Consider the following 15,586-nt stretch of genomic DNA (forward strand, 5'->3'; position numbering starts at 1 on the left):
CCGAAGCTGCAAGTGATAGTTTATTAAATCATATATACTACTGTGGGCCATAATATGCCAAATGCCACCTGTGCACGTTTGACACTATGCTTGGCAGATTACCTTGGCACATTGTGACACATCAGACAGTACAGAAGTTTCATTTTGGTTATTAGACTACCAGAGAAGATTACTGATACCAAATGAAATCGCTATGATTTATACAAAACATTTTTATACTGCTTAAGAAAGTCATTAGTGAACAGTGGACGCTTAATTACTGAAACAAATTGCTCGCTGCCAAAAGGATGCAGGCCATAACGAAGGCTTATCCCTCCAAAACACAGATGAGCTCATGCAATCTCCTACAAGAAAAAAAAAAAAAAAAAAAAAAAAAACACAACAACAGCAACATAAAAAACACCCAGCAAAACCTACCAAGCAACAAACTCCCCAAACCTCAGGTCCAACGGCTTTGGAACAAGACTCAGTACATTCCTTTCTTTTCCTATCTACTTCAAATGCTGCCTTGTACAGACACTTTATCTTTGACTTCGTAATACTTGCTGAACACCCTCTCTATTCTACTGTAAACAAGCAACATTTGCAGAATTTCAAACAATAAAAATCTTAAAAATATTAAATACTAATTCCAGATTCTCAGACACATTTACTGCTGTCAAATTCTACGTGTTAGAAAGAAGGCATGACACATTTATGTTCAATTCACAGTGCATCAAAAGAAATCCAGTATACTATGTTATACTGCAGGGACTGTAATACTTAAATTATATGCAATATAATACTCAAAATACAACTGCTTATTATCAGGGATAGCTAATGGATCATTTATCCTAATTAAAAATCACAACCAATATTAGCTCTGCAAACACTGGGTACTCTCAAAATTCAAGCACTTAACACCAACAAAAACCTATGACTAGCCAAAGAAGAAAAAACCCACTGAGGAGAGGTGGGTGCAAAACAGGTCGAGGGAGCAAGGAGTAAGGTTAGACTACATGGAGGTGACACTTGAGAGACTTGTCTCGAATCCGTGCAGGAAGTCAGCCCGTGTGACCAAGGTGAGCATGCAGCTTTCTCTGCCAGCAGGTCTGCCCTCTGTCCATCAAGGCTGCGCCTAACACTGCATGCCAATCTCTTCTGTTCCACCTCCAAACTCAGAACCTCCTAGAAACAATAAGGGCGCATAAACCCACTTACGTTATCCTTCCTTTTCTGAATCATATACTTTAGGCTTAAAAAGAACAGTGAGCAGAAACTGAAATGCTTAGATTTCCAACCAGCTCACAGAACAGCAGACACAAAGCTCAACAGAGCAATTATTTGCCTTTGTCACTGCATGCCAAACCTACGAAAGGCAATCAAAACACTGGACATATCTTTTTAATGACTCAACAGCCTGATACTGTATCATTCTCTCTTTCCAACACTTATTCTATTAATGGTTTCCATAATCACTACATGACTTACAAACGCTATTCGTGCAAGTTTTACAGGTAAACTTGATAACGCTTTTATTTCTGTTGTTGAGAATTATAACCCCACTTTGTATTTATGGAAACTAGGGCACAGAGAAAACAAGCCCCTTCGGATGGGGGAAAAAAAATACCAAAGGAAAAAAGAAACAGGAGAGAAGAAACCCCACCTCTCTAGACCAACAGTACTTCACTTCCACGCTATTGAGCTACATCCTCCCTCCTTCGCTGCAAACCAGTCCAGCTGGTGAAGAGAAGCAGCTCTCTTCAGAGAGTAGGCTGATGAACAGAAGAGATGGGAAAAAGTGGTGAAAGGACTTAAATACTGCCAACAGGTCATGCAGCCCAACGACCACATTACTCCAGGGCTTCCACGAGCAAGCTGAAAGAACTGTAGCTGTGGTTTCCACGAAGACCAACCCTTTGCTGCAGTACAGGAACCACATACAGCATGTTTTTCATGGGAAAAAGAGAAGGGAGATAAAAGGAACAAACATCAGTTCTAACACAGGCACATTCTGCTAGCTGTCAAGGATGTAGTCCTAAGCAGTGTGATGGTTAGAAATATGACAGAAAGCAAAGTAATTTTTACAGCAAGAATTAATGGAGTAAGAGAGGAATCTGTAGGGCCTTAAGAAATGCATCCAGTTGAAATGTAGTGTATATATTGCATGGAAATTGGAGAGGCAGACACAGGATCATCAGGACAGTCAACTGGAGAAAAACACTGTTTTTCAGAATAGATCACCATGATCTCATGTGCTTCACTGGTGAGACCAAGTACTAGCACCACCCCCTGCCAGAAGTATAAAATTAGCTATTAGACTAGAAGAAACAAAGCTGGATATAATAGAAAAGAAAAAGACTCTAAGAAGTTACTCTGTAGACTACGAAATTTTCTAGTGCTCTCGATAAAAGAAGTATCACAAGTGGTCTCCATACATCTCTTCATATTAGAGTTCTTTTAAAAATTGCTGATAGATTTTATAACCGCTCACATGGCGTTATACATACCAAATGTGTTACTGAATTTTGCCAGATTCGATGGCCAAATTTGGACCAATATAGTATAGAATAAATGAATAAAATAGCAATCAATATCCCTTAATACATGCTTAGTTTGGCTCAAAATTAGAATTTAATTTTGAATTGATTAATATCTTTTAGTCACATAAAAATGTGAAATACAGACATTTCTGTTATTTGATTTGTATCGAACCGAATTCTGAATAAATGAAACATTCTAGTAAAAAGGCTAAATATTCTGATGAATAAAGTTACATTCACATTATTCCTGACAGCATGTAGTCTGAGGAAAAAAGCTAGCATGTGTCCTACAGTGCACTTGCAACCTACCCAGTTAAGTAGTTTATCACAAATATGATTTGGAAGAAATTAATTAGCTCATTAGGTACAGCTAATAGTTTTGTCAAAGTAAGGCTAAACAAAGTGACATTTTAAAAGCACATGTTCCACTTCAGAAAGCAAAATCCCACATGGCCAGTTTCAAAGAACACCAAGTACAAGCAACACATACAACAAAAGTTGTATAATATTTTAAGAGATTACCATTTCCCTGGTAGTATTTAAAAATAACTTTAAGAGGCTTCGAGAACACTACAAAAAAGCACAGCTTTATTGATTCACTGTAATTTTTCAGCACTTGTTCAGATAATTGCTCCTTTCTAAATCCCTGAAATAAAGCCACAAATAAAGGACCTAATTCAGAGAAAACTGACTGACAAGTCCAAGGAATTTTTTGTTGTCTTTTTATCATGAGAATGTATTTTCTGTTTTAAAAGAACCTTATGTTTTCAGGTCTTCAGCAATTTCCTTCTCTTAGAGTACACTGGGTACAAATGTATATTAGTAATCAATGATCTGTTTGTAATATTTATCAGCTTTCACAAATAATTTGCTAAAATGAAGAAAAAACTGTGCAAGGCTTTCAAGAATGTGAATACTGATTAAAAAAAAAAGATAGCTAGCTTTATGCAGAATCACGAAGTCAGCTCCTCTTACCTTTTTGAGGCTATTAGTTTAGCAAAGTAAAACCTTTTAATAATTTACACTCCACCCAGCCCTGTTTTTCTCATCAAAACGACTCTGCTGTTTCCTCTCGCAGTTATAGGCACTTGTTTAGCGTCTTTATTGTTTGTAAGAGGCTTAAGAAACACTAAGAATAACCTTGTCATTTCCATCCCTTCCTTCTACGTTTCTCTCAAAGCGCCAATCTATCGCTGATAGCTCTACGTTACAGAGAAGGATTTTCAGTATTTTGAAAGGGTACTTCAGAGATCATGCTCCTACAATGTGTGGGGGATACAGAATGAGAACATTAAACTAGTACTTCTTTAATCTTTTCAAAATATTTTCCATACCTTTATTATGTAATTCTGTCTTTGCTCTGTTCCTTTTAAGTGGCAAGTAATGCTTACCAAAGAGTCTGAATTAACAGCCTTCGCATAAAATAAATTTATCATAACAAGCTTAATACTGATAAAAGTAGCACTATGACACCCAATGCTTTCAATTTCTGTGGTCAAGAAGCAATATTGTGCCTATTCAATACTTGAACTGTTTCTTTGGTCTGTTCACACAGCTGTCAGGCCAACAACTACGATACAGGTTCCTGTAACATGGATACCTGTTTATGAGAAATCAGTTGGAGACCACCAACCGATTTCAGAAAGACACCTCAAACAATCTGCAGATACTGAGAGCTCTCCATCACCACCAACCTGAGCCAGTTCCCTAACAGTGACCTTGAGACAGAAGATTCAATATGCCAACAATGCCAAACTGGGTACTGTCCAGTCCTCCCCCATAAATTTATTTTTAACTGTCAGAATCAATTTAATATGATATTTTAGAAGGACTTATCACACATCCCAAACTGATACTCAGTGACAGGTGAGGAATCAGACTGGCAAGGGGTGGACTTGCTCTTGATTGATACAAAGGCTCACAGCAACTAGAGGAAGAGAAACGTATGCCCTTCTAGCCTCCCAAGAGCTCTAGAGACTTAAGAATTTTTATTATTATTATGATTATTACTGCCATCCACAAAGTAACACGGAAACTAGCTCCAATTATGTCATTGTATCAGACATATCAGTCAGTTATATCAGACTCTTCTGTGAGTCACTCTGTGCAACACAGTCCAAGAAATCCAGCAGCAAGGGTAGGAACATAATCCATAAGGCATAACCACACCAAAAAAGCAAGAAGGGAAAGGCAGAAAAGGATAAAAAGCGCATCCTCTGCACAGCATGGGAAGACCCTTTCGCAGTCTCCAACAAGCAGCAGAAGCGAGCATGTCTTTTCTTGCCAAGAGGATAAGATACAGGCAAAAATACTCCAATACAAAAAGGGGCTCCCCACCCATATCCAGCACGTTCTACCCTATTCAGCACTGAGCCAAGCAGTAGGTGTACTGGGCTATGAGAAAGGGAAAACATACAAATATGTACGCGTGGAAGGAGAACAAAGTAATTCAAAAGATGCTTTGTCCATCTTCTGTATTAGTGCTTGGTTAGAAACCACCTCCTGAATTTCCCAAGAAACAAAGCTGAACACCAAAAACCTCCTATTCCACCACTGATATGAAATTGTCCAAGATTAATTTCTAGTCTTAAGAGAAGTCAGGAAAAGGAGAACTGCCTACCTCCATCAGATACATTCTTTGGGAAGTAACAGAGCACTTGAACTTGTACAGCGCTTCGCATTTTCTCAGTCCTCTATAAACACTGGCTAACACTAACCAACACAAGAGCTTCCTACCGTAGTTTATATACAAAATCATCTGACCATTAAAACAAATGCAAATTGATACTTCTCAAAATAAATAAGCTTATTGCTCCTTTCAAAGTGTACTATGTTTGAAAACTGTTTGCTCCTTTACAATGAAATCTGTAAGTTCAGCTTCTAGCTCAAGTCCACAGCTCACACTGCAACAGAACCCTATGTAAAACAATCAGGATAAATGGCACACACAAACACACTACACAAACTGTCTGTGAAATACACTATGTATATGCCAGTTCCAAATGGAACTGTACTGATGCAGTATTTCTGTAAGATATTAAAAAAAAAATCCAAAGAAACAAGATTGTTGCATAAAATGCATTACAATATATATAAAATAATTAAACACAGGTTATGTTCTTTGACATTATTTCCAATATAATAATCTACATACCACCAATTAAAAAAAAGTGCCAGGCTTAATCCTGATTTAACCTCACCCTTAATTATTAAAAATAGTTAAGCACTTACCATAATGTGATTGAAATGCCTGTGGTTTTACGACCTGATTACAGTGGTTACACATCACCAAATAGAAATCATCATGAGCCGGGCAAAGACCAAATATTGGCATATCTAAAAACAAAAAGACAAAATGGCATATCTCTCAGCTGCTTACAATTATTAAAAACAGTTTAATTAACGAGCCATGATACTCATGTTGAATGATAATTTTAATACATATGTATAAAATTTAAAAATGAGAAAAAAAATGAGCATATAACGCAACAGATAATTTTCTGCTGGAATACTACAAAAGCAAAAATCTTCCTTTAAAGATAAATGTAAAATAAGTGATTATTTGTAGAAGACATCTATTAGAAATCTGATTTAGGACATTACCCTATGGTAGATTCAAGAATATAATAAAAAAAGTGGTTAACTTCAAATTACAAATACAACATAAGAGGTGCTTTATGTAGTCTGAAAGGGGTTTGTATTTTATTCTACTCTCATTAAATGAATTCTAAAATTAAGTTTATTTTCTATCTAAATTTTTTAACCATTTTAAAAGCACAGAGCACAGTCATTTACCAAGCGGTATTACATGCCTAATGGTTTTATTTGTTTAACAGTGCGTTATATTCCAGCCATCTGCTGCCAAAGATCTGCATAACAGTTATATCAGAGAGAGAGAGAGAGAGAGAGAGAGAGAGAGAGAGAGAGAGAGAGAGAGAGAAATAGATAACAGTATGTCAGAGCATGTGTGGATTTCAGAGATAACACACATACTTGCAGACTTTGACTAAAAAAATTAGTTGGTACAATGTTGTTTTTAATAAAACCAGTTTTAAAGAGTACAATACAACAGTTAAAAATGTTTGAGGAATCAATAGATGCAGTAAATACAACATTTACTACACATCTTAGTTATATTGCATAATATAACTGAAAATGCTGTTCAGTCATTAAAAAATAAAAAACCAGGAAACTGAAAACATATAAATTAGTACATAAATTCATAATTGCCAAACTGTGAGGCTAAGATATCTACAACACTATTTAAAAGCTTAAAACTGATATAAGAAAACTTATTTTCTTAAAAGAATACTCAAGTAATAGATTTCTATGTTAAAAATAACTTAGTATCTAAGTTAAATATATTTACCTCTGTATTAAATTGACCTGAGTTTTGGTTTACAGTTCTGGTGTATACTTTAAATAAACAACATATTACATTTTACTTGAAACAATTTTTGTTCACTAACAGAATATCAATTATGTATAAAATAATTTTTAAATAAATTGAGTAGACTGTATGTTAGGAATGAATGTGACATAAGCCAAGATAAGTGATGGCACTGCATCTCTGACATAGCTGAGAAACTAAGTCAAGTCAGTAGGCTTCTACCAGAAGAAAGAATGTACACAAATAGTACAGCTTCCAGGACTAAGAGCTCCCTTTTGTAATAAATATTTCCTCAAAAAAAATTACTTTTCTTTTATAAATAAGATCTGTCCTAGGTTTTCAAAAAAACCCTTATTTATCCATAATAATGGCTGCAACTAGACTTTCTTGTATTAGACCCAAATATAATGGCCAAGGACATCAGATCTGGCTGTGATCAATTAGAGCTATTACTTAATTTGATGTGATAAATACTTATCTAAAACAGAAACACCTTTTTAGGCAACTGATTTTAAAGTAAGTGAATAAATTTCAAAATGATTTGCACTTTATTAAATAGCATGTCTTGCTTTTGTATTAGGTTTTCAAAAGAGGTATTTTAAGACATCAAGCATACGTAACTTACTGTAAACCAGGCAAAAACAAGCAGACATACCTTAGGAAAAACAACAGCTAGGAATAATAAATATTTATTTTTCAATATCTTCTTTCAGTGATTATGCTGATTGGGGGGGGCAAACTGATATGTCACTGGCTAAGACTGCGCGATGGAGCTCTTTGGGTATCTCTGCATAACAAAATACGGCAAGCAAATACCCCACGGTTGCTTCCACCCGACTCCTAATGCACCGGGGGACTAGCACACGCACAGGCTGCTACAGCACAACCGCCCGGCTGTAACCGCCCCCGGGAACCCTTTCGCATACCCATACCTTTTAGGACTGCACAGAATCTAGACTCCAACCACTTTGTACAGGACACTGGAAAAAGGAAACCTAGCACAGGAAAAGCATTGCCTGCTTCTATTTATCTTGCAAGATAAAAGCACTCCTCGACATTAGATTGAGACACCACGTTCACACTATTTAAGTACTCTCTTACGAATATTTGCTGGAAATACAGAGTTGTGTTTCACTTGTAGTTTAAAAACAAATTCACAAAAATTCATGTGAACAAAAATATTTTTCTAGCTACACTCCTAAGAAATTTGAATTTAACAAAGTCCTCCTTTACACTGTGAAGCAAATCTTTACAATTTTTAAATCCAAACTGCAAGTAACAGAAAGCAATGCCAAAATACTCTATTAAACAAACTCGTAAAGAACCACTCTGACTAAAAGTAAAACTAGTTGAAATGGAAAAAAAAAGGATTTGCTGCACACACAGATTCACAACTGTGATCTCAAAGCAAGTCATACACAAGAATCCAGCCAGACTACGCAGATCAGCTAAAATGATCCTCTACTCCTGGTACGTCTGAATCTAACTAGGCAGTGAGCAGTGAAAGGTCAGAGTCCTAAATGCGTATCCTTTGTTTTCTAAGAGGTGTTAAAGGAAATGCTATTTTTCTATTATCAAAACACATATTTGAAGTAGATGCAATCAAATCTTTTTGTTACACAGAGCTGGCCAGTCCCAAACAAGCCTGGAGCCTCGCTGTGCTGAGCATCGCGTGAGCAAGGACGGCCTCGGAGGGCAACCCATGAGACACGAGCAGGCAAAAAGCAGTGTTAATACTACTACAGAAATCTGAATCTTAACTTTTAAAATGGCTTTGAATCTTTAAAGATTGTGATCCAATCAAGATCAGCAAAGATGACTGGAAAAGAGCTCAGACCCGAACACACATTTCCCAAATCAGGAGTCACAGTCTTAGGCAAGTAAACGCCCACATCTTTAATAGGCTTCACCTTCACTCACTGAAAAGCAGGTTTCAGGGAAATCTTATTTTTATTTCTGTGTTCTATAGAGGCAAATTCCTATATGGAACAGTTATGAAAATGATGCAAATTATACTGTATAAATATTAGAGAATATACTAAATAGTTTTAAAAAATTTACATATGAAATATGTTCCAGAAGAGTAGGATAGAGATGCTTAATTTTCCTGTTCCCTCCCCACATACCCTTATGGAAGTTTGGAAGTCTTGCAGTTGATATTCTAAAGTCTAATACTTTATACCTATTTCATTTAATGACATGCAAATTCTCTATTTAAAAGTCTAATGAAGTTTCTAGTATTTCAGCAGTGTCATTTCAAATGCACTCTTCCTCTGAGTTTAAAGATTTCCTTTTGAAATACTTAACTGTAAATGTAAAGCCCATGCCTCTCATGGAAGAGCCTAGCAACCATGATTCATATGTTCCTTTTTTCAAAGCCAGGCTAATTTAACTCTCTCCATCTGGGAATGTTTTTCAAGGTCAAGCTAAAAATTTAAACCAAGACCTCAAAATTTCTATTTATTTTTTTCATACACATAGTATTATGTAGTATCAATATACAAATGCTTCAATAGGAGCTGCTAACTACATTAGTTCTATTAATACTATAAAGAAACATAGACTTCATTTACCTCCGTAATATTAAACCTTTGAACACTGTGACTTCCAGAATTCACTTCTCCTTTCAAAAGCAACTTGGCTACATTGTACAAAAAAGTCAACCTTAAGCGATATATTCCTGCACTCTTCCTCAAGAAGAGAATGAGTATGTGTCACAGATAATTCAGACATATTTTAGCTGTATTGTCTGTTGAGCAGGTAGTAAGTAAAATGTAAGGCAAATGCTTTATACTTGGGAAAGGCTCACACATTTTCTAATTAAAAAAAAAAAAAGAGAGAAAAAAGGGACAATCTGACATAGCTTACATCAAGTAACATGGAACTGAGCATATCTACGTGGAAAAAAACTTTCACAAACTGAGCTGCCATTGCCTTTTCTGAGGAATGGAGAGGCATATAAATCACCCAGTCATTTCTTGGCATTTCTGTATTCTCTTTCAGCAGTTGCACGACAGAAATGCATGCCTGTGGACATTAAAAGCAATTGTCTGTGTACTCTTGACTCTGACTTAACGTTACACACAAAAGAACAGATAAAACAGGCTGAAAATACGCAGTTAGATAAAAGGTTAGCTGTTTGCACTTTATTGAGTCACTAGATTCTGTGATTACCTCAGCCGCTTTGCACGTTTTTTGCTGGCTACATCTTTGCGCCACAAATTTAATCCAATTTCCTATTAATCTAGATGTTCCTTTTTAGACAGGAACCATGGTACAGCGCATCTACCCTAGCCTAATAAGGCAAACATCCCTTCTAAAATTGCCATGGATGAAGTAGCAGAAGAAAAGTAAGGTTAAAATCACGTCCAAACTTTCAAACTACAGGAAGACAGGAAAACGAGCCCTAATTTGGCTGTTTTCAGAAACCAGAATGCAAGTTTCCTATTTTGCAGAAGTCTGCTCACCACAATTGAAAGAACAAGACGAGAATGAAAAGCGAAGCAGAGGAAGAGAAAGTAAAAGCTAAAAAGGAAAGAAATGAAAGGGTAAAGCACAAACTCTACCAGAGGCACGGCAAAAGAACAGAAAACTTGTTGAAAAAAAAGGTGAAAAGAATACAAGTACTGCGTAAATATTTCTCAGAGAGTACATACCTGACACTCATTTCTTCCCTATCCATTCCCTGGGTAAACATTTACTTATTAGGAGTATTTTTAAAAGTCTAATTCATTATAAATATACACGTACTAGTTGCAGTTCAGTATAACTTGACATTGGACATTTCACACGCTGATACATGATGGGAAGAGTAGATGTTTTGACTACTCAGACCCCCTACAGCATAGCATAAAATGCCTCAAGCACAACACCAACCTGATTATACTTCTCTAACACTTTTAATCAACTACAGTCAATATTGGATGTGTCATCATTAAAATGAGATGCACTAGATTATCAGCTTTACACTCACAACAGACATAACACTCTATCATATTTAGAACCCCCCAAAACCAAAATTTATCTTTTTACTCTGATCAGATCTAAATCCACTGTGAAGTAAACAGACCAAATTTCACTGATTTACTAGACTTCTCAGTAAGCCATCAGGGAATTGTTTTGGAGGTATTACATACAAAAAATATGCATAATTACTTTGAAGTGTTGCCAAATATGTATGGCCTGAACTATTTTCTTCACAGACCAGAATTTTTAAGTTTTAGTAGTATGCACAAAAGCTATCTTGAATATGTTCTCTCCATACTTGTTTCGCTTTCTCCTCTTACAAGAATGGAGTTGGCCTTCATCATGCTAAGATAAAAATTAAGTCAGTACATCCTGTTTTAACTTGACTTAAATGGTAGACCTCTTCCTCTTAAGGCAAGCTTTTATTAGAATTTTTCTTTACGATAACATAACTCTACTAACATCTGAAAGAACGTCAAAAAGGGGAGAAAAATCTGAGAGTAAAATAACAACTTGTGGCAGCACAACTCAGACACAGGTGCAGTACCTTAAAAATATTTGACATCTTGAAGGAAAAAAAGTTACGGTGCCAACTCCTGCAGTTTGCCACAAGGCTTATGACACTTGCCCTAGCTGCTGTCAGACCCTGTTAAAGCACTGCAAGCGTTTCTGTTGTTGTACACTTCATGGTTGTAGAGAACATGAGCCTCAATTTTCTAATATCTGAAAGCAAATAAAACCTCCCAAATTACTATTTTTAAAGGCTTACGATTCAGAGGAGAGAGGCATGAGAAAAGCAAAGAAAGGGTATCTTTTAGGAATATAAGGGTGCCTACACCAAAAAAGAGCAGATTTGAAATAAAGTTGAGCTCAGTTACAACTACACTAACAGAGCTTATAGCCAGTCCCACAAGGCAAAATTCTGCCAAGAAATCTGTACAACAGGAGTCCAGCCAGATCTATTGCTGACATCAGTTCTCAATAACCAGTATTTTTCAGATGTAGAGATGATCCGAGATGTAAACTTTCTAGGGCAGCAAGATTTCTACACAAGTAGTAGTACAAAAAAAAAAAAAAAAAAAAAAAAAAAAAAAACTAGCTCTGGATTATGCTGCGTGCACACAAATAATCTGTAACATTACAGTAAATTATCCTTATTAAAGGTCCTTTCAATTCTAAGTCAGATATTCCCTTCTTCTAATTGATAGGACTGTTAATCAAGCCCTTCAAAAAAAGAAAAACAACAAAAAAAAATCATTCCAAAACTTACTTTTCAAAAACACATACTTAATTTTCCGCAGCTAAAACGTTATTTTCTAAACAATGTTTTTCCAAACCATTTTCCTGAAGTAGACCCAGCTGCTTATCATTCACGAACACACACATGTTTTTGTGTAGTTATCAAAATGAACTCAAACTACTGGTAATTTTTTTTTACCATGTACTATGCTAGATGATAATAAAAAAAGAATATTTCTAAACAGGTATCTTGAACACAGTAAGTAGCTAAAATTGTATAACCTTCACAAGGCTTAATGACTAGTTTATACAAGTTTTAAATCAGAGATTCAAGTAAAATCTACACAGTTGAGTTTTGCTTGCAAATTTCCAAGTAAAGAACACTTGCACATTAACAGAGTATTTTCTTCAAGATTACCCATCTTTAAGAGTTCTTGCTAACTTCTCTGTACATTCTTACATAGCTTATATTTTTTGCCCATACAGCTTTTAAAAGCCTCACTAGTCGAGGAGCCATTTGAAAGGCACGGCTCTGCCTGGGTTCGGAACGCAAGCCTACGAACCATGTTTCACAGTGAAGTTGCCGACTGATGCTTAGCCCTTGCAAGATGAACGAAGAAACAGCTGAAATCTTGATTAAATGATCTACAGTATTTTTCTACTATGACAAATATAGCAATTACACATCATTTTAATAAAATCCTAACAACACCCAGAACTCAAAGCTTCAGCTCAGAGAAATGACTTTCAATTAGAGATCAAAAACCACAATCCAGTTTAACTATGCACAGTAGCTGGATTATCAGATTTGATCACTGTCACGGATCTTTATTAATATTAAAATGCTTTATCATTAAAAGCACAGTCCTCTCCCTTCAGCCTGCTTTTGGAAGTCATGACAGTCTATTCTTTTACTGGAATACAAGCTATAGTTCTGGGAGGACTAATTAATGGAAAAGTTTTTATTTTGCTTTCCCAAATTTAAGAATTTTGCAGAGCGAAATTGGAAGGGTAGAAGACTACCTACCTTGTAACACTCACGTTCTCCACGTATTCAGTCATATTGCATTGCCCAAATTCCATCACCCAGACCATCCCCTTCAACGTCACCTCCAGCAAAAAGAAGGTTTGCCACATACTGCGGGAAGTAGAACTCCTCTGTGGATAACTGAATAGCAAATCCAAACACCAGCCCCTTTCCAAGGTTAGGGGCACACGATCACTGCAATCCATTCTGTGGGTTTTGGGGTTTTTTTTTTCCCCTCCTCTCCCCTCTGAGGATGCAGGATGCAACACTGACAATTGATACATCTCTTGTTGTCCAAAATTTAACAGTCTTGGGAAATTTCTACAGCCTCCCTCTGACAAAAACAGAGCAGCAGATACCAAAGAGAAGTGTGTCATACACACGTGCACCTGCAGCCTAGAGCGCAGCTGTGAGTTCTAATTTTAGGCATCTAATATTTGAATGTTCCTGTAATTATATATAAAAAACATACAGCAGACATCTACTAAGTATTTAGCTAAATTCTTTGTATGTGACTTCAGCTACACACAATTAATCTTGTAACAATTCTAACAGCAAACATGTGGCAAATTGTTCACTCAAAACTTCAAAACTAATAAACAGTTTTTCTAAGGTTATTATACGGAATAATACAAAACTTCAGGGAATAAGTTTACAGAAGATTGTCTTTAGAAAGACTGATTAATAGATGTCTTAGTGAAGCACAACTAGCATATTTAAAGCTTTTCAGCAGATGAAAAAGTCCCCCCCACACACATTGTAATCTGTTTTTCATCAGCAGTTTGAATGAAGCCAGTCAGCTGCAAAAACTATTCCCACTTACTCACTAATTAGTTTTCAGAATTGAAGATATTTTAAATTTCTCCAGCCAATTTGTATGATTAACATTACACAAATGCTAATTAATATTACATAAATGCTGAATATATGATTTGTCATCACTCTTCATGTAACAAATCTTCATTCCGACTTATACCTGAGTAACATGCGTAATGTGAATTTAGGTAATACACATAACTTTCAGGCATCATGTCATCACTCTATTTCAGGAAGTTGATTTTTTTTTTTTTTTTTTTTTTTTTACAATTTTGTCATAAAAAAGGTACATACTTAGGATTAAGAAGCCTAACTGTAACAAAAACTAAACAGAATTCATGAAATAGAAAACTTCAGGTTTACATGGTAATATTAAAATCAGGGCTAATTTTATATGAAAGGGCACAAAGAAACAGTTCTGTTGTTATGCAGCAAAACATGGTCTAGCAAGTGGGAAAACAGTTCTGGTTAAGCAGTTAGTCACAAATCTAGTCCCAATTAAGAGTATATTTTAAACTGCATCTTAAATCATATACCTTAAAGAATGCTACTTTTATTAATTGTTGTAACATAAACAGTTATTGTACTTCTCTCCTTTTTTTATATACAGTACATGCATACTTTGTAACAGCTGCACTTCGGTAGAAAAAAGGAAATTTGTTTTATTTAAATCTAAACTTAAAGTTTACCTAAAACTGCTCATTGCCACAGAAGCATTTTGATACTTTATGACTACAAATTGTGAACGTGTTTCAAGCTCATCACCCTCTCCTTCCTCTTACTCAGACATGCTTTTTAGGGAAGCGTTTTAGCCTATGTGTTTCAGTAAAAGTATTTACAATCTTTCCCTGTGTAACTGTCCACAATGCATCAAAGCAATGTAATTAGGTACTGGCTGCATCTTGGCACTTAGTAACAGAGAAAGTAGACCAGTAATAATTATTCACTTACATACATTTTCTTACCAACTGAGAACCGAAGTAATACAATGTAACCATGACTATACCTTTTGTGATGGGAAAATAACAACAAAAACATATAGAAATATAAAAATGTAAACACAAAGGTAAAATAGCACAGTTTAAATTAATCTTTAACAATATAAACTTTTTCAAAACATTAAAAATAAGGACTAGAAATAGTCACGCATCTTTTGCATGACAGCATTATTGCAACCTTCATATGAAAAAAAAAAAAAAATCAAGACATTCTTTCCCCTGGTGCAGAGTACACACACAGAGCTAGACTTTGTACCTAACTGTTCAAGGCTGCATCTCTGCTGAGCACGGCCCCAACTCTGGTGTGATAGCACCATTATTCTTTAATTGTGCAAAGACAGTGTATCTTTGTACAAAGAATGCTGTACACACATTTTACATCATGCACTCGATACCTCAGGTAGCAAATATGAAAAAGAAAAAAAAAGAAAAAAAAAGCAATAGGTAAAATGCTACAGGTGACCTGTCAACTGAATTCTAATTCAATGTTTTCTTCTATTAGGCAACCTAATTGCCTAAAGCTACCCCACCCCTGCCACTCCCCTCTCCATATACTTGAACATCCACCTCCAAAATAAAAAAGACTGTTTCAATTATGTCTAAGAGGGCTGTAAGGAAACTGACACTT

At 35.7% G+C, this 15,586-nt stretch overlaps 1 protein-coding gene across 6 annotated transcripts in view; it reads right to left on the bottom strand.

Moving 5' to 3' along the window:
• The window catches only part of ATXN7 (ataxin 7), an 84,410-nt gene that overhangs the window by 35,100 nt on the left and 33,724 nt on the right, over window positions 1–15,586 (bottom strand). For 3 of the 6 annotated variants that reach the window (XM_062585604.1, XM_062585603.1, XM_062585606.1), the window contains one exon: window positions 5,754–5,858. The exons of 1 other annotated variant lie outside the window; for it this stretch is intronic. In XM_062585604.1, coding sequence (XP_062441588.1) covers window positions 5,754–5,858 — 105 coding nt within the window. Of the gene's footprint in view, window positions 1–5,753; window positions 5,859–7,567; window positions 7,585–13,144; window positions 13,196–15,586 lie in introns of those variants that run through there. 2 more of the 6 variants (XM_062585607.1, XM_062585608.1) reach the window with 2 other exon arrangements.

The sequence above is a fragment of the Rhea pennata genome, chromosome 12 (genome assembly GCF_028389875.1).
Source record: "Rhea pennata isolate bPtePen1 chromosome 12, bPtePen1.pri, whole genome shotgun sequence".
Classification (NCBI taxonomy): domain Eukaryota; kingdom Metazoa; phylum Chordata; class Aves; order Rheiformes; family Rheidae; genus Rhea; species Rhea pennata.